Source organism: Typopeltis vanoorti, chromosome 2, assembly GCF_054136105.1.
Source record: "Typopeltis vanoorti isolate ZY-2024b chromosome 2, IOZ_Tvanoo_1.0, whole genome shotgun sequence".
NCBI classification, from domain to species: Eukaryota; Metazoa; Arthropoda; class Arachnida; order Uropygi; family Thelyphonidae; genus Typopeltis; species Typopeltis vanoorti.
In genome coordinates, this window is record NC_143550.1 from 73808747 (window position 1) to 73829107 (window position 20361).

Sequence of the window (20361 nt, forward strand, 5' to 3'; positions counted from 1 at the left end):
AGTTGCCTTAGCTTGCACTATTTTAGACAAATAACAAACTCTACAAGTGTTATAAATAACTATTTTAATTTCCCAAAGTTTCGACCTTCATATTAGGGTCATCATCTGGAGTATACACACAGTATGCTAAAGAGACAATGATATGATTAACAGTTATTCTACTGGCATGACCTCTAGTGAAAACAGAATATTAAAAAAAACTACATCAAAGCTATATTCTATTTAAGATAACATCAGAGAAACATTCTTTCATATAGAAGGTTTTCTTACAGTAAAAATGATTTACTAATTTGGCATGACAATTGTTATATTAGATTTAAGATTCTGGATTACCTATGGTCCTATTTACAGTTAACTCTTAGGGAGAAAGGATAAGTGGATAAAATATGCGCCTTCCATATGCTTAGGATTTTTAGAAAATCATTATTGTTAAGATTAGGTTGGTTGATAAGAATCTCACAAGCTTCCTTAAATTTAAGATCATACCATGTTTTAATGTGATGTAAAAAGCTGGTGGTTTTCCCGTCAATTTTATGTGAAGTGGTCAGGGCATGATCAGAAGGGCCAGCTTCACATAGTTATTATATTTAATGTGTCGTTTATGTTCCTTTTATCTGAGAGGAATTGTACGACCTGTTTCCCCTATATAGGGTAGATTACAGGTGCAATAAATAGTGTAATCCAGGGTGGGCCAGCAGAGAGAGTGGGTCTTTAGATGGGATGAGTAAGCTCTTTAAAAATACTTGTAGATAGGCTTATACGTTGGTAACACATGACTATCCAATTATTTAAGGAATTTACAATGTATACTGGAATATTAATTAAAAGAAACTTTAATAAATACCTCCTATATTTCAGCATTGCCACATTGCCATCTTAATGGGAAGATAACTGATACCTGCACGTAGGCACTACAAAAAGCAAATGAGGCAGAAGAGAGTAAACTACTATTGTTCCTAGAGCTAAAGGTGCCCCCTAGCAGGATATATTGGGTTGTCTTGGCTGTTGGGCTGAAATTCTCAAGATGCAGGCTTCCCAAATTAGGAGCAGTCTCATGCACCCAAATTTGTTGAGATTTGGAAAGTTTTTAGAGCTGAGGCTGATTTCATGAACAGTCTTTCATATTTAAATTTGCTGCGTCTTTTTTCCAACGAATTCTGTGGCGGGTATCCAGAGTATGGTCTGCAAGCCCAGAATGGCTGTACCGGTGAAACTGGATGTGTTCCAAAATCCTGACATTTGCTGTCCTGCCTGTTTGGCCAAAGTAGGATAGTTTACAGCTGCAAGGGACCTGATATACCCCAGTTAGGTCTAAGGGAAGTGATTGGTCTTTGGTGGAGCAGATAAGGGATGCTAATTTTTTATATGGTTTGTAACAAGAAGTCAGGTCATATATTTTTAAGATTTTGGTTAACTTTTCAGAGGTGCCCCAGATATAGGGAATGGTAATGAATTTAGTGTAATCTTTATTATGAAGGGTGGAGGGGGGGGTTGTGGTTAACTGGTTTTGATATGTTATATGTTTTGGATTTTTTTGGGGGGTTGTAGCCAATGGCTAAGAAAGTGTTAAGGATGTGGTTTAGTTCAGGGGTTAGGGTACTGTCATCTGAACAGATTAATTTTGCCCTGTTATATAGTTTTTATAACCACATATTGTTGTGAAGGGGGGGGGGTGCTGGGTGCTGGTGAATGTATCTACCTTTATGGGTGGGTTTTCTGTAAACAGAGAAAACCAAGGATCCATCACGCTGGAGAGTGATTAGAGTGTCTAGGAAAAGGAGACTGTTGTTTTCCTCTTTTTCCAAGGTGAACTGGATTCTGGGGTGTTGGTTGTTTTAAAGGAGTGGAGTGTATCTGAGCCATGTAGCAAAATAGCAAACACATCATCAACGTATCAAAGCCAAATTGTGGGGCTGAGTTCAAGGCTTTCTCTTCTAAAGTCTCCATAAAGAAGTTGGCCAGGGGTGGAAGAGTAGTGAACCCATGGCTGTCCCCTCTATCTGTCTGTAGAATTTTCCTTGCCAAACAAAATAGCCTGAGTTCATTGTGAACTGAAATAGGGCTGAGATATCAGGAGGAAATTTGGCTTGGATGAGATCTAAGGTTTCCTTGAGTGGGACATTTGTGAAGAGGGAGTAGACATCAAAACTGACCATTAAGTCAGTATGTTGGAATGAGATGTTTTCTATACTGGCTTTGAATGGGCTGAGTTTTTTTTTTTTTATATGTGATGGTGTGTTGCCAGTGTAGAGTATGAGCACTTCGTCTAAATGTTTGGGTAATTTGTATGTGGGGGAAATCAGTACCATTCACTATGGGATGTAATGGCATGTTTTTTTATGTATTTTTGGAAGTACATATATTCAGGGGGGGGGAGTTAATTAAAAGGTTTTAGTTTGTAACTTCCACAGGCCAAGAAGTGACCTTCTTAAGGAACCTTTGGAGCATTCTGATTTGGGAGCTGGTGGGATTATACTCAATAGGGAGGTAGCACGATCTAAGAAAGCATTAAGCTTACCTGTGTAGTCGGTTTGGTTGAGAACCACCATTTCCTTTATCTGCTTTGGTGATTACTATTTCTTTGTTTTTCTTCATTTCTTGTAGAGCTTTATATTCTCCTTTGGATAGGTTGCTTTTTGTTGGTCTTGCTTTGGTAAGAACACCGGCTACATCCAGTCTGATGTTGTTGGCGATATGGTTTGGAAGGTTGCAGATACCACTTTCTATCTGAATCATTATTTCTTTGGAGCTATGGTGAAATTGTGGCCACGTGCCAGTGGTTGAGTGTCTCAGGCTTCAAAGTAATGGAAGAAAGGTTAATTACAGTATCGAGTGGTTGTTGAGGTTCGGAAGTAGAGTCCTTTTTCAAGTTTTCAAATTTCTCGATGTGCTGAATTTGTATCGTTTCAAATTCTTTTGCTGCTGAAGTGCACGAGATGTCGTAGAGAATCATCCAAAGGTCATCGTTCAATGTGCTGGAAAGCTCCTCCTCTAGCGGTCACAATTTCACCATAACTCCTAAGAAGACTCCGACTAAAGAAATAATGATTCAGATAGAACGTGGTATCCGCAACCTTCCAAACCATATCGCCAACAACATCAGACTGGATATAGCCAGTGTTCTCACCAAAGCGAGACCACCAAAAATCAACCTTTTCAAAGGAGAATATAAATCTCTGCAAGAAATGAAGAAAAAACAAAGAAATAGTAATCACCAAAGCAGATAAAGGAAATGCCACTGTTGTTTTCAACCAAACCGACTACACAGGTAAGCTTAATGCTTTATTGTTAGATCAGGCTACCTACCTCCCTATTGAGTATAATCCCACCAGTTCCCAAATTAGAACACTCCAAAAGCTCCTTAAGAAGGTCACTTCTTGAACCGTGGAAGTTACAAACAAACTAAAACCTTTTAACACCCCCCACCCCCCGAATATATGGACTTCCAAAAATACATAAATAAAATATGCCATTACGTCCCATAGTGGATGATACTGATTCCTCGACATACAAATTATCCAAACATTTAGACAAATTGCTCATACACTATACTGGCAACACACCATCACACATAAAAAAAACTCAGCCCATTCAAAGACATATAGAAAACCTCTCATTCCAACATACTGACTTAATGGTCAGTTTTAATGTCTCCTCCCTATTCCCAAATGTCCCAATCAAGGAAACCTTAGAGCTCATCCAAGCCAAATTTCCTCCTGATATCTCAGCCCTATTTCAGTTCACAATGAACTCAGGCTATTTTGTTTAGCAAGGAAAATTCTACAAACAGATAGAGGGGACAGCCATGGGTTCACCACTCTCCCCAACTTCTTTATGGAGACTTTTGAAGAGAAAGCCTTGAACTCAGCCCCACAAAACCTCACAATTTGGCTTTGATACGTTGATGATGTGTTTGCTATTTGGCTACATGGCTCAGATACACTCCACTCCTTAACACACTTAAACAACCAACACCCCAGAATCCAGGTTCACCTTGGAAAAAGAGGAAAACAACAGTCTCCCTTTCCTAGACACTCTAATCACTCACCAGCCTGATGGATCCTTGGTTTTTTCTGTATACAGAAAACCCACCCATACAAGCAGATACATTCACCAGCAATCCCAGCAACCTCCCCCCCTCTTCACAACAACATGGGATTATAAAATCTATATAATATGGCAAAATTAATCTGTTCAGATGACAGTGCCCTAACCACTGAACTAAATCATATCCTTAACACTTTCTTAGCCAATGCTACAACCCCCAAAAAATCCAAAAAATATTAGAACCAGTTAACCCCCCCACCTCATAACAAAGATTACACTAAATTCATCACCATTCCCTATATCTTGGGGGCACCTCTGAAAAGTTAACCAAAATCTTAAAAAAATATGACCAGACTTCTTGTTACAAACCATATAAAAAATTGGCATCCCTTATCTGCTCCACCAAAGAACAACCACTTCCCTTAGACCTACCTGGGGTATACCAGGTCCCTTGCAACTGTAAACTATTTTACTTTGGCCAAACAGGCAGGACAGAAAAATGTCAGGGTTTCGGAACAGAAAGACTACATCCAGTTTCACCAGTACAGCCACTCTGGGCTTGCAGACCATGCTCTGGATAACTGCCACAGAATACGTTGGAAAAAAGTCAAGTTAATACACCGCAGCAATAACTACCCAACTGGCTAGGACGTATATATACGTCCACGTTACCATGGATGCAAAGTGCATATTAAAACTGTAATACCATTGATATTACATTGAAATATGTGATGGATACTTAAGTGTGTGTGTGGGGGGGGATGTATTTTATCCATATTGACAGCGACGTGGTTAAATATGAAAGACTGTTCATGGAATCAGCCTTAGTTCTAAAAAAACTATTCAAACTTCAACAAATTTGGGAAGCCTGCATCTTCAGAACTTCAGCCCAACAGCCAAGACAACCCAATATAGCCTGATGGGGGGGCACCTTTAGGACTCTAGGAACAACAGTAGTTTTCTCTCTTCTGTCTCATTTGCTTTTTTGTAGTGCTTGTGTGCATGTCATAGTTATCTTCCCATGAAGATGGCAATGTGACTGCTGAAATACAGGAGGTATTTATTAAAGTTTATTTTAATTAATATTCCAATATACATTGTAAATTCCTTAAATAATTTAATAGTCAATATTGACTATTATAATATTGACACCTCCACAGAGTCCAAAGACTTATCGAGGGAGAGTGTGTGAACAGTATCGAACGATTGGTTCCCTTTCAACTACTAACCACACTCAGACTTGCTTAACTTTTTTGCATGAACCATTAGTAGCAGAGGCTCTACCAATCGACCAACCTTTGCTAGTATTCTGTTTATTTTATCTAATGTCCCTTTAATGTATGGAATGGAAAGGATTAGCTTGCACTACTTAAAAGACACGAGCATTGCCAAAGTGTCCAAATATTCACCTTTTATTAGTGCATTCATAATGGTTTCACTGGCCTGACAGTTGTTTCGAACTGGTTGGTTGGTTCTCTTCAGACTAGGCAGAAACCTTAAAGAGAGCAAAAACTCTTGTTCAGTACTAAGGAAATTGAAATGTCAGAGAAATGTATTTTCGTAAGTGAACTCTTGGTTGGTTACTTTCATAGTTTCTACAAACTCTACATACATTCATATTTGAAATAATGTTGGATCTAATATTCACTTTGCCTATGTAATTTTACATTGTTGAAGTGAAGTCTTATGGCTCTTTCTTTTAGTAATTACGCACCAACCAAGAGTTCACTTATGAAAAATACATTTCTCTGACATTTCAAGTTCCTTAGTATTGAATGAGAGTTTTTGCTTTAAGGTTTCTTTTGTCTGGTCTCTAAATCAGTTCAAAACAGATGTCAGACCAGTGAAACCCTTATCAATGCACTAATAAAAGGCGAATATCTGGATGCTTAGGCAGTGCTCATGTCTTTTAAGTAGCAAGCTAAGGCAACTCAAGGATGCTGAGGATTGTATTCTCATAAGCTCTCAGGTCAAAATATGAAGCTTTCATAGTTTCTACAATGCCATATGCTTCATTTTTCATTTCAGTACATAAACTGTCTGTAATAGTTCTGTTAAATTCAGAAAGAATACTGAAAAATTTTAGAGCAGAATCTGAAAGGGAATTAAATATTTAAGTCCATAAGGTGTACTGTAAGCGGTTATTAAATGAATGAAAACGTGTGTGTGTGTGTGTGTGTGTGTGTGAATGAGTGAGTGATAAGAGGAGGCACAGTAATTAAAACAAGAGAGAAATATAGAGAAAGATAATAAAAGCATATTTCTGTGCTTTATGGCCTGTGTAGCTCAGTGAAAGGGATGCTAGGCCACCTGAAGATAGACTTAAGTTCAAGTCTAGTCACTGACTGGAGAAACTTTTTCTAAGCCTGTCTTTAACCGGTTTCCGAGTTAATTGATCTCTGAGATAGGCATGGGTTTTTTTTTCTCCCGGAAACTTGAATTTCTCATCCCGTAAACAAGAAAATCGACCATAGGATCCACATTATTTCAGACAAGAATATATCTTGTTAGAGTTAGATACCAAAAGATGGCAGCACTTTTTGCTAGTTTCTTCATTGGTTGTCGCTTATGATAGTCCTGAGCCAACTATCTCTGATTGGTTAACAGCAAAGATTAAACTGCCGACTCAGTCTCCAAAAGTTATGGAAGTGTTCAAACTACAAAGTATCAAGAGAAGGGACAAATTTGCTGCTATAGGTGTAATAAATGTCAGAAATTGTGAATTAAATAATGGTTAGTGCATGCAGAAAATTATAATTTACAAACTCCTCTATATTTCTTCCATGTTACAAGGACATTATCAGGGGGGAGAGAGAGATAGAGAAGAAAAGACTGATAACATTTAAAACTGACACAAGTCATGTAGTATGTTTACTTATTTGTGTTACAGTTGAGTAAGTGGGTTACATAAATTATTAAAGCCATGAATAGTTAATTGTGATTACTTCTGAAAACTTTGAGATAGCTATGCAGTCAGAATAGTTGAGATTTGGATAATGGCATTGTATTTCACAAGTTTCAAGGTACAGGTAGTGAAATTTAAATCTGAATGCAGAATCTTGGTTCGATTCCAAAGAACTGTGTCGATGGCATGATAAGTAAATGCAGACTTATCAAATTCCAGGAATTTGATGTAGTTCTGCTATTCCTGGATTCTGATCTCATCAGAATAGCTCAAATGCAAGAAAAAACAAACTTGGCAAGAACAGGATATGTGGTTTACCGCAAACCGACACATACTAGCCAATATATACATGCTAACTCATATCACCACCCATCGCAAAAATATGGAATCATTAACACCCTTAAAAACAGAGCTATAACAATTTGTTCTAATCAACAAGCTCTTAAACCAGAATTAAAAATTATTAGTAACACATTTATAAATAATGGCTATAACAAAAATACTATTAATAGAGTTCTTCATAAAACTTCATCAAAAAATAATATAGATGACAGTAAAACCACAGTCATCCCATACATTAGAGTTATCAAAAAAAATCAATAGAATCCTACACCATTATAATCTCAATGCCACTTTTAAACCATCTATAAAATTAAAAAACATATTCAACTCCTGTAAAGATCCTCTCCTCCCATTGGCACATCCTGGAGTTTATTGCATCTACTGCACCTGTAACTTACCTTATACTGGTGAAACTGGACGTACAATCCCTATACGTAAAAAAAGAACACATAAGACACATTAAACATAACAATTTTGGTGAAGCAGGCCTCTCAGATCATGCTCTCAACACCATACACCAAATTGATTGGAAAAGTACCTGCTCTTTACATCATACAAAAACCTGGTATGAAAGAAGTTGTTGTTGTAATAGTTGGTCAGTAACTTTAGTAAACCATGTAGATTGTAGTGCAGCTTGTTTCTGTGTGTGCGCACTCCAGAAGATGATCTTGATATGAAGGTCGAAACGTCGAGTGTTCATTTTGGTTTAAATTAAACTAAAGTTTTGCTCAACACGGTAGTTGTCTCCATAATTTTCCAAAATGTAACAGGATATGTTGTGAGCACCGGCCAAAGAAAGATGTAATTTTTTTTGGAAATTGTCCTCTTTCCTACTATTCACCAAGGATAAATTACCACCTCTATCTTTGCCTGGTATTTACTAAGTATCTGTTCTTGTTGACATGTTATTTCAGACAAGCTGTGCTGCTGAGAACAATCCACAAACATCAGGACTACATAAAATTCTTGGAATCTTATAAATCTGGCCTTTAACATACTACCTCACACTAAAGACATGGTTCTTTTGAATCAAACAGATTTAAATGTGATCACCTCTTCCTTAAAAACTTGAAACCTGATGCCACCCAAATCTCAACCATTATAATTATCTTTATCTCAAAATTTTTGGATTTTTTTATTTTTTGAATGACTTATGTAACTCTAGTGTTTGAATTATAAAACACTAACTACTGTTTCCTTTGAGGTTTAATACCGTGTTCTGTTAATGACTCATATCAGTTTTGAATGTTGTCAATCAATTTTTGTCTTTGACAACGTCCTTGTAACAGGGAAGATTTCTTCCTTGTAGAAGAATTATAGAATTTATTAACTCCTATACATATAAATAGGAGTTAATAAATATAATTTTTTACATGTGCTAACTATTGTTTAATTAATAGTGATTTCTACTATACATGTTCCTTAAAATATCTGAATGTCACAAATTAATCACTTTTAATTACAGAAATTTTCATTTTAATCTCTATCTGAAGAGCAAAATTATTCTTAATGTCTAAAAAGAACTGATGATTTAACAGATGGGAGCTGGTACCATGAATGATGAGAAAGTTGTATAGTGAAACTACTCCAACTGGACAGCTATGCATATTCTCTCAGCTGCCAGAAAAAAACAGTTAAAAAAAAAATCTTTTCATTTAATAATCTGTTAAACATGCCTCCATCAAACATTCTAATTTGGTATAGATTAAAAATCTTATTAAGATGAAGAACCTAAATGAAATTATAATTATAAATTATACACAATAAGAAATTGTGTTCTGTTTTTACAGTTGATACTCACATTCGCAACCTCACAGGAATCACAGAAATAGTTTGTGATAACAGATAGTTTGCTATTGTGAATTTCCTTGAATTTCTTTGCTTAGAAAGGCACTGTGCAAGTGCAGAAAGCCACCACTGTGATGAACCACATGTTTCCATGGCTAAATCATCGGCTTGTACATAGCACAGAAACCAGCTCTACTCTTGGGATAAGCACTTTCAAAAACTTTTTAAAAAAGTGTGGAATCGGTGAAATTTAGACCCAGGAGATGTTACGCATTAAACTTTCTCTTTTCACCAATGAGACCTTAATAAAGGTCAAAACTTGTCTGGGTTGGGACCCTTCTCATATTGCATGGCAGTACAGATGTTCAAAAAGAAAGTGATGTGAAGTCTGTCTTCATATATAAGTAGTCTAGATATGAAGTTATTTCACATACAAACTTTCCTTTTTCCCCACAGGTAAAGGATAAAAACAAGAATTTGTCACTTTTAATTTAGCTGCATTACCAAGATAAGAGTTTGTATAATAATTTCATTAAGGTACAGGAGCCTCCAAAGGTTAGTCGGTATCAACAATGCACTTTGGTTGGAAAGATCTGGCTTTGAAGCCAGTGACATATGGAGGGTGGGGGATTCTCTCTCGCCATTTATTCGGTCCCAAGCCCGGATAAATGGAGAGGGTTGACATCAGGAAGGGCATCTGGTTGTAAAACTTCATTGCGAGCTCTATCTATGATCATATGAGTCAAAAAAAGTGATACAAGAGCTAGGGCTTACTCCTTAAGCAACATGCAGCCACACTGCCCTACAGCTTCGAGAAGTGGACGAGGGCTACTGCATCAAGGGTAGGAGCAGTTAAAGAAGTGAGCCCAGCAAGTGGAGAGAATGTTGCGAGTGGGAACATTGAATGTTGGAAGCATGACTTGAATGGGAAGAGAGGTGGCAGACATGATGAGGAAGTTGGAAATTTTATGCATGCAGAAGACAAGGTGGAAGGGGGGAAAAGGCGAAAGAACTAGGAGATGGGTATAAATTGTTCTACTCTGGAGCATATAAAAAGGGAAGAAATGGTGTCAGAATTGTGGTATGTGGCAGAATGAGGGGCAAAGTACTGGAAGTGGGTAGGAGGAATGACAGGATCATGTGAATGAATCTGGGTCATGGAGAAGAGCAACTGGTCATCTTATGTGTATATGCCCCACAAGTTGATGTACAGCAGAAGAGAAAGATGAATTCTGGAATGTGCTAGATGAAGAAATGAGGGAATTGGAAGAAAATGAGATGGTGATTGTCGGAGGAGACTTGAACGGACACATAGGGAGACAGAATAAGGATTGTGAAAAGGTGCATGGTGGCCATAGAGTGGGAATAATGAACCAAGAAGGAGAGAGGATTTTGGATTTTGCAGTGCCGTTTGATCTGCACTGCAAAATTGATAACATTTAGAAGTAGCAACAACAGTTCACAGATTGACTACATTTTGACTAGAAGAAAACATCCTAAGGCAGTAACAAATTGTAAGGTAATCACAACAGATCAAATGGTGCAGCAACACCGGCTGATGTGCTCAGACTTTAAAATAAGGTCGAAGATAAGAACCATGGGAGAAACAATCAAGTGGTTTCGCTTAAAAGAAGAGAGTGTGAGGAACCATTTTAGGGAGAAGGTTTAGAGAGGATTTCGGATAGACTAGAAAGTGTACAAGATTGGTGGAGACATAATGTAAAAGCAATTCTAAGCTGTGCAATTGAGGTGCTTAGTGAAACATCCAGAAAGATTAGAGAGCAGGAGGGTTGATGATGGAATAATGATGTACAAGAAGCAATGAAGGCTAAGAGGAAGGCAAAGCAGAAGAGGAAAGCAAGTCAAGATTGGAAGAAGACAGACAGGAGTACAGAGAGAAAAAGTGAGAAGCCAAGAAAGTTGTTGCACAGGCAATGGCCATGACATATCAAGACCTTTATGATCAATTAGAAACAAAGGAAGGACAGAGAAAAATTTACCAACTAGCGAAATGTAGAAATAAGGCATCAAAGGACATCGTACATGTGAGGCAGATCAAAGACTCTGGAGGAGGGGTATTAAAGAGGGATGTGGATATAAGAAACAGATGGAGAATATACTTAAGGGCTTTTGAATGAAGAAAATGCAAGGACTCACAGAGAAGATGGGGAGTCTTATGAGGGGGTGGTGCAGAACATTAGTAGAGTGAAAGTGAAGGAGACCATAGACAGAATGAAGAATGGAAAATCGGTGGGCCAGTGGAGGCATGGAAGAGGGAATTGACCTGCTGTGGGACCTGTTAATAAAAGTTTGTCAACAGGAAAATATACCCGAGAATGGAGGGAAAGTACTCTTGTCCCAATCTACAAGAGTAAAGGAGATGCACAAGAGTAAGAATTACAGAGGAATAAAGTTGATGTACCACACAACGAAAATCCTAGAGAAGGTTCTTGATTCAAAGGAGCAATTCGGCTTTATGCCTGGTCGATCGACGACAGATGCTATCTTTGGGTTACGGCAGATGATGGAAAAGTTTCGAAAGAAGCAATGGAAGCTACATCTGGTCTTTATTCATCTGGAGAAAGCGTATGATAGAGTGTCAAGGCAAGAAGTCTGGAGGTGTCTGAGGGAGAAGAAGATACTGGAAAAATATGTCAGGGTGGTGCAGGAGATGTACAGAAATGTGAAGACAAGAGTTCAGACCTTCCTGGGAGAGAAAAGTTTCCAGTGACAGTTGGCTTGCATCAAGGGTCAGCATTAAGTCCATTCCTGTTTATTATTGTCATAGAGGTGGTGAGAGGAGACACACCTTGGACTATGTTGTATGCAGAATCAAGAGAAGAAGTGGCAGCTAAACTGGAAAGATGGAGGAAAGTACTGGAAGAGAGAGAGGTATGAGACTGAGCAGAAGTAAGACAGAGTATATGTGTTGCAAAGTGGATGGCAGCCAGGAGACAGATCAGGAGCTGGAAGGAAATGTCATCAGGAAGGTCAGTGACTTTAGATACTTAGGTTCAACAATGAAAGAGGATGGTGAAGCTGAGAAGGAAATGGATGCAGGATACAAGCAGGATGGAGAAACTGGAGAAAGAGATGGCTGGAGTGCTATGCGATAAGAGGGTGCCCATCAATCTAAAAGGCAAAATCTACAGGATGCTATGGAAACTGTGGCCCTGAGGAAAAATAACATCAGCAGGATGGAGGTAGCAGAGATGAGAATGCTTAGGTGGATGTGTGGTGTGACCAGAAAGGATCCGAGAAATGACTATGTAAAGGGGAACGGTGAACGTTACGAACTTAGGAGCAAAGATACAGGAGGCAAGGTTGAGATGGTTTGGTCATGTGATGAGGAGGGGGAAAGAATATGTGGGAAGAAAGGTCATGCAGATGGATGTGCAGGGGAGGATGAAGTGCAGGTGGCCAAAGAAGAGATGGTGGAGGAGGACTCGAGAATGAAGACCTTGGATGTGGCTACAGCCCAAGACAGGAGGTGGTGGAGAAGGCTCATTAAAAACAGTGACCCTACTTAAGTGGAACAAGCTGCAGAAGAAGAACTGCCTTGTCATAAGCCATAATAAGGCCTCCAGGAATCCAAGTTACTTGGCCATGAACGGTCCTCAGGCTTAACACAAATTATTGAAGTTTGTTTAGGCATCATTATAGCAGTTTTAATGCTAAATGAAAAGAAAGAGAAAAAAAAAAAAAATGCATAACTACTTTAATTTGTTATAAGTTAGAATTCAAAGAAAGGGATAATCTGATTTGTCAAATGCATTTAAATTATAACACAAACCTCCCAATTATCCTCTTGAAGAAGGAAAAAGTTCCTTCTCACTTTTTCCTGAAATAATTCATTTTCATATCTTTCATTTCCAAATCCATTTCTTTTTGTTACAACATCAATGGGAAGATCCAAATAAAGAACTAAATCTGGTCGTGGTAAACCAACATCTGGCTGTTTGCACCAAGATATTTCCAGTTCCTAAATATATTGGAAATCATAATTAACAATGAATAAAATGCAAACATATTAAGTTATTTTTATATGCAGTTAACACTAACATGGGTTGATATATATATACCACACGAAGCAAAAAAAAAAGGTAACAAACAGCAACTGGGCATGTTCTTATGAACATTCCTGGATAACTTATAAGATCATAATGCTAATTACGGATATAGGCCATATTGGTTTGTTCCAATCTCATTAACCATCTAATATCCTCTTTTGAGGTCTACTCGACCTTCTCTTTCCAACTGGTTTATATTTTATTAATTGTTCAGAATTTTGCTTGTGATTTAGCTTTTTTTTTATTTTATTTTTAGTTCCTTCAAAATATCTTTGTTCCTTTTTTTGGTCCAATAATGTGTATTTTGCAGTTCATCACATGAATCTCGTTTCACTTGTTTTTATTCTCTTTATCTTGTTTATTGTCCAAATTTTGCTGCCATATAATAATGTAGGCACTGCTAAAGTACTGTATATTTTCAATCATATTTATTTTTGTACATATTTGGATTGAGTGTTCTATTTATCAGGCCTATAATCTGTAAAAATTCATGACTTATTTTTCACGGTATTAACAACACCACAAACACTTTTTTTCAACAAAGATGTTTTATTAACGCTTATATTTAGCTGATTTTCAACTCAGCATCATCAGAGCACAACACACAAGTAAACGCAACAGTGAGTGAGTGAAACAATATAATTGCAAAAGACAAAAGATCTAAAGTCCTACTTTTGGCACCCTCTAATGGGGAAAAAAAAAAAAAAAAAAAAAAAAAAACAGCAGTTATCCAGGAGTTTTTTTTTTTTTTAGGATAACAGTCTCCCAAATTTTTGGCAAATTAATGCAACCATATTTGTTAAGGTTGGGAGAATTCTTCAAAGCCATTGCTGACTCAAAAAATAATCTTTCAGATCTATAACGACTCCTAAATAGCACATTCGTTTTCCTCCATCTAATCCTGTGTGAAGGAGTGTCCAAAGCGTGGTCTGCCAGTCCCGACTTGCCATAGTAATAGTAGCGAATGTATCTTTCATGTTCTTCCAGGCGGATGTTCACTGATCTTCCTGTTTGCCCATAATAGGCCAAGTCACAGTCACATGGAACTTCATACACTCCTGGGTGTGCTAAAGGGTGAAGTTTATCCTTAGGCGAGCGGATCAGAGTTGCCAGCTTGACATGAGGTTTGAAGGTGGAGCGAAGGCCATGTTTCAACAATACTTTGGCTATCTTTTCCGATGTACCTCTGATATAGGGAATAGAAATGGTCATGTTGTATTCTTGTGTATTAGGGGAGGGCAGAGTAATGGGCCTATGTAGTATTTTATCTATTTTGTAGGGATTGTAGCCGTTGGCTAAGAACGTATGGTGCAGGTACTGGAGTTCAGTGGCCAGAGCTGTATCATTAGAACAAATGGCTCTGGCTCTGTGTGTCAGTGTTTTTAAAATGCTGTACTGTTGGACTGGATGATGATGTGATTGTTTATGTAGGTATCTTCCTGTGTGTGTGTAGGCTTTCTTTAAATAGAAAAAGATAGTGATCCATTTAAATGGCGGGTGACTAATGTGTCAAGAAATGGTAAACAGTTATTTGATTCTTTTACTACTGTGAAGTGAATTTTGGGGTGTTGGCTGTTTAGGTAGGTGACAAAAGCATCCAAAGTGTCTTGTCCATGGGGCCAGATGGCAAACACATCATCTACATAGCGCAACCACACTTGTGGCTTGTATGTAGATGTGGTAAGTACTTTGTTTTCAAAATGTTCCATGTAAAAATTTGCTAACGGGGTAGAGAGGGGGGGAACCCACAGCAGTGCCATTAATCTGTTTGTAGAATTCCCTCCCCCCCCTTGTAAAGTAACCTGCATTCATGGTAAACTGAAATAATTCAAAAATATCTGGGGGAAATTTAGACTTGATTAAATCAAGAGTGTCTATAAGTGGTACATTGGTAAATAAGGAGGTGACATCGAAACTAACCATTATGTCTAAATCTTTTAGGATTAGATTTTTAACCAGTGTTTTGAAATGGATTGAATTTTTTTTTACAAAAGTAGAGGAGTTGCCAGTAAGAGGTGCAAGCGACTTAGCTAAATGCCGGGCCAGTTTATATGTGGGACTATCTATGCTATCAACTATGGGGTGTAGGGGAATATTAGTTTTGTGGATTTTTGGTAATCCATAAATACGGGGTGTTTTAACATGAGTTGGTTTTATTTTCCTGATGATTTCTTTGGGCCATGATGTCACTTTTTTCAGTAATTTTCGGACTTTTTTCTTTTGCGACATCGTAGGGTCTCAATGTATAATTTGATATGTGGAACTGTCACATATGAGATCTTGCATTTTTCTGTTATACTCTTCTTTATTCATGATGACTGTTGCATTTCCTTTATCGGCTTTTGTAATAATAATATTTTTATTATTATATAACTTTTTTAGGGCAGTTATTTGCTTACGTGGTATATTTCGTTTTTGGAGGCTTAGCCTTGTTTATAATACTTGCTATATCTAGTCGCACGTTATTGGCCATTGCTGGTGGAAGATCGTGGATACCCCGTTCTACTTTCATCATAATTTCTAGCTTAGGAATTTGTCCGAAAAAAGTCCGAAAATTACTGAAAAAAGTGACATCATGGCCCAAAGCAATAGTCAGGAAAATAAAACCAATTCATGTTAAAACACTCCGTATTTATGGATTACCAAAAATCCACAAAACTAATATTCCCCTACGCCCCATCGTTGATAGCATAGATAGTCCCACATATAAACTGGCCCAGTATTTAGCTAAGTCGCTTGCCCCTCTCACTGGCAACTCCTCTACTTTTGTAAAAAATTCAATCCATTTCAAAACACTGGTTAAAAATCTAATCCTAAAAGATTCAGACATAATGGTTAGTTTCGATGTCACCTCCTTATTTACCAATGTGCCACTTATAGACACTCTTGATTTAATCAAGTCTAAATTTCCCCCAGATATTTTTGAATTATTTCAATTTACCATGAATGCAGGTTACTTTACATGGGGAGGGGAATTCTACAAACAGATTAATGGCACTGCTGTGGGTTCCCCCCTCTCTCCCCCGTTAGCAAATTTTTACATGGAACATTTTGAAAACAAAGTACTTACCACAGCTACATACAAGCCACGAGTGTGGTTGCGCTATGTAGATGATGTGTTTGCCATCTGGCCCCATGGACAAGACACTTTGGATGCTTTTGTCACCTACCTAAACAGCCAACACCCCAAAATTCACTTCACAGTAGAAAAAGAATCAAATAACTGTTTACCATTTCTTGACACATTAGTCACCCGCCTTTCAGATGGATCACTATCTTTTTCTATTTACAGAAAGCCTACACACACAGGAAGATACCTACATAAACAATCACATCATCATCCAGTCCAACAGTACGGCATTTTAAAAACACTGACACACAGAGCCAGAGCCATTTGTTCTAACGATACAGCTCTGGCCACTGAACTCCAGTACCTGCACCATACGTTCTTAGCCAACGGCTACAATCCCTACAAAATAGATAAAATACTACATAGGCCCATTACTCTGCCCTCCCCTAATACACAAGAATACAACATGACCATTTCTATTCCCTATATCAGAGGTACATCGGAAAAGATAGCCAAAGTATTGTTGAAACATGGCCTTCGCTCCACCTTCAAACCTCATGTCAAGCTGGCAACTCTGATCCGCTCGCCTAAGGATAAACTTCACCCTTTAGCACACCCAGGAGTGTATGAAGTTCCATGTGACTGTGACTTGGCCTATTATGGGCAAACAGGAAGATCAGTGAACATCCGCCTGGAAGAACATGAAAGATACATTCGCTACTATTACTATGGCAAGTCGGGACTGGCAGACCATGCTTTGGACACTCCTTCACACAGGATTAGATGGAGGAAAAAGAATGTGCTATTTAGGAGTCGTTATAGATCTGAAAGATTATTTTTTGAGTCAGCAATGGCTTTGAAGAATTCTCCCAACCTTAACAAATATGGTTGCATTAATTTGCCAAAAATTTGGGAGACGGTTATCCTAAAAAAAAAACTCCTGGATAACTGCTGTTTTTTTTTTTTTTTTTTCCCCCCCCCCCCCCGTTAGAGGGTGCCAAAATAGGACTTTAGATCTTTTGTGTTTTGCAATTATATTGTTTCACTCACTCACTGTCACGTTTACTTGTGTGTTGTGCTCTGATGATGCTGAGTTGAAAATCAGCTAAATATAAGCGTAAATAAAACATCTTTGTTGAAAAAAAGTGTTTGTTGCGTTGTTAATACTGTGAAAAATAAGTCATGAATAACCATCAACACCTAAGCTTATCTGTTAGAATCTGTAAAAATTTTTAAATACTATTTTTTTTTCTCCATATGATATTTTACATCCAAGATAAATGAAATGATTTATTCTATTATTTTATTATAAATAACTGTTTTACTTCTAATTGGAGTTTGTTCACAAAATGACATTGTTTTAGTTTTGTCTATGGATATCTTCATTCCAAACTGTTCTACCATAATCTTTAATTATATATTGATCTTCGTAAATTGTCTTATCTGATATTATTACCTGATCATCTGCAAATAACAGTGTATTTATTTTGTTATGCCTGGAAATTTCTATACCTGAATTGTTTAAGGTGTTTCAGTGTATTAATATTTCATTAATATAAATATTAAAGTGTTGGAGACAGAGGGCATCCATGTCTTAGATTGTTTTTCTGGCTTTTTTTTTTTTCCATTTATTTTTATTTCATTATCTGGTGTATATTCAATATTGCATGTAGAAAATATTAGGTATACTTATTCTCTGTAATATATCAATATACATCTTTGTACCTTGTCAAATGATTTTTCATAATTTTTAATTTATAACAAGAAAAGTAAAATAAATCAATCATGATAAGACCTTGCAAAAGAAGCAAGTTAAAAGTTATTCATCAATACGCAGTGAGAAGGTAAAGTCATACATACATTTTTGGCTGTAAAAGACTTGACTTCAAATTTCATTGTGATTTCAGGAACCTTTACAAGTCTTTTTTAAAATAATGTTAGAGGCAAACTAGCAATGAATACATACAGGGTGGTTCAAAATTCCACAAACTTTGAGGGGAGGTAGAGAACATCAAAATCAACCATATTCACATAGGAAAGCATGACCGGAAACGCCACCCAAAAGTGATAGGTGGCACTGTTCACCAGCACTCCAAGTGAGTAACTGGGGCTTCCTCATTCAAGCTTTCAATGTCATACGAAGAACATGCGTTATTTTACAAACACTGAGATGGCAGACATGCACCAACCACTATTGAACTGTTCAGTTATGCCTAATAAAGTTTTTTACACTACTTACTGCCTTGTGTTATTTCTGTATATTTGTGTCCCTGTTAGTACCTTCCAGTGGCATTTCCAGTCATGTTTTCCTATGTGAATATGGTTGATTTTGATGTTCTCTACCCCCCCCCCTTCAAAGTTTGTACATGGAATTTTGAACCACCCTGTACATGCACGATTCACAGACAACACTTCATTTGGAGAAAACCAAATCATTAATCATAAAACTCCCAAATTAGGTTAAAAAAAATTGTGTATGCCATAAAACAATTGTGTATACCAGTTCACAAAAAAACTGACAACAGCTAACCAGGCATTTGGACAATAAGGCTTTTAGGCTTGATGACCAACAAATTGAACTTCCAGATCAAAAACTTAGACATAATCTGAATATTTTATAATTGCTTAATCTTTTTTTATCATATCTTTTGTGTGAAAGAAAATCTTAAACATGGACTTAACCTGGACAATTTTATAATAATTTCTTTTCATTAAAAGAATTTTATGTGTAACAGTTTTTTGAAACATGATCCTTACATGGGCAGTTAATACTGACCTAACTTTGGTCTAGTTGTTCTCCAGTAAACCTGTGGCTTATTTGTCAACAAACCATATACTATTTGAAACTGCATTTATATCATGAAACCATGTAAATGTGTTAGGTTTATTCTTGTAACAAGGAATATACTGCTTCAGAAAAATTGAGAGTTGAGATAGGAGGTTAATCATAGCTGTGCAGGCAATTTCTCCAGTACCTGGTGTTCAATGGCCAGTTGTCGGTCTTATGGGATGAAAACCTGAATTTCCAAGTTGAAAATCCCTACTACTTCCACATGACATCAGCTAACTCACCTTTGCCAAAAGTTCTTATAAAAGATTCTTCATATCTAAAGCAAGATTCAAACTAGCTTTTCTGCATAAAGATTTTTATTATTATCAACAGGTGTGGAGGCTCATAAGACATTTCAAGGAAAATATAAGATTAAGAAGGTGTGGTATACTTATGGTTTGATAGCCATTCCAATCATAAATCACCAGAGACCAAATTCTGCTACCACCTAAATACACAATGAACTGAGAATAAATTGTGCAGTTTCAAAGACTTTAGGTTCATCATTTCTAAAAACTTAATAAAATTTTCCAATTATTTTTTTTTTCAAACTCAGTTTTTGTCTCTTTCTTCATTTTCTTCTTCTTCTTTACCATCACCTTGTTTCTGGTATTGTGCTGATATATCATTCACTAATTCAATAAACTCTTTAGTTTGTGCAGCAGAAGCTTTATCATCATGTAATATTCATTGGTCAATTAAATGTCTTTATTTTGTTTGACTAACTTTTTAATTCTTCCAAATCAAATATTGCTAATGTAGAATTTCTGATCCAACTTTAATGTAGAGCATATTATATTCTCTAGAAATTTGTCAAGAAATGTTCAGAGTATCTCCTCATCAAACTCTACAATTTCTTAAATATTTTTTCTACAAAAATGTTTCAAGATTAATGATATCTTCTCTTCTCCCTTCCACGTGTTAGGCCTACTGGCCAGTTACAGAACTAACTTAAGTCCTTCTAGGTCATACCCATCCCAAGGATAAGGTGACTAACCCTCTGCCTCCCAGTATATCCCGTGGCTGTAACTTGTGTGTTCACAGGGCCAGTATGCCTTCTTGCAGGAGGAAAAAGCCCTGCTGTCCATGCCCAAGACTGGCTAACTTGGCTGTGTCTGAGAAAGATCCTTAAGCTCCTCATGTCGGTGACAAGAATCGAACCCAGGACACTCCCTTCCCAAGCATATGGTTGTGAAGCGCATAGCCACCACGCTAACCATGCAGACAATTAACAATATCTTGACAGATTAACTGCAATAAATTTTGGAGGCTAACAAGTAACATAAGCATGACTATTAGCCATAGCATG

General features: G+C 37.1%; 1 protein-coding gene across 3 annotated transcripts in view; it reads right to left on the minus strand.

Annotated features, from left to right (window-relative positions):
• The window catches only part of LOC150109180 (thymidylate kinase), a 91934-nt gene that overhangs the window by 2177 nt on the left and 69396 nt on the right, over positions 1-20361 (minus strand). For all 3 annotated transcript variants that reach the window (XM_090405993.1, XM_090406003.1, XM_090406008.1), the window contains exon 5: positions 12876-13064. In XM_090405993.1, the coding sequence (XP_090262119.1) occupies positions 12876-13064 (189 nt within the window). The remainder of the gene's footprint in view (positions 1-12875; positions 13065-20361) is intronic.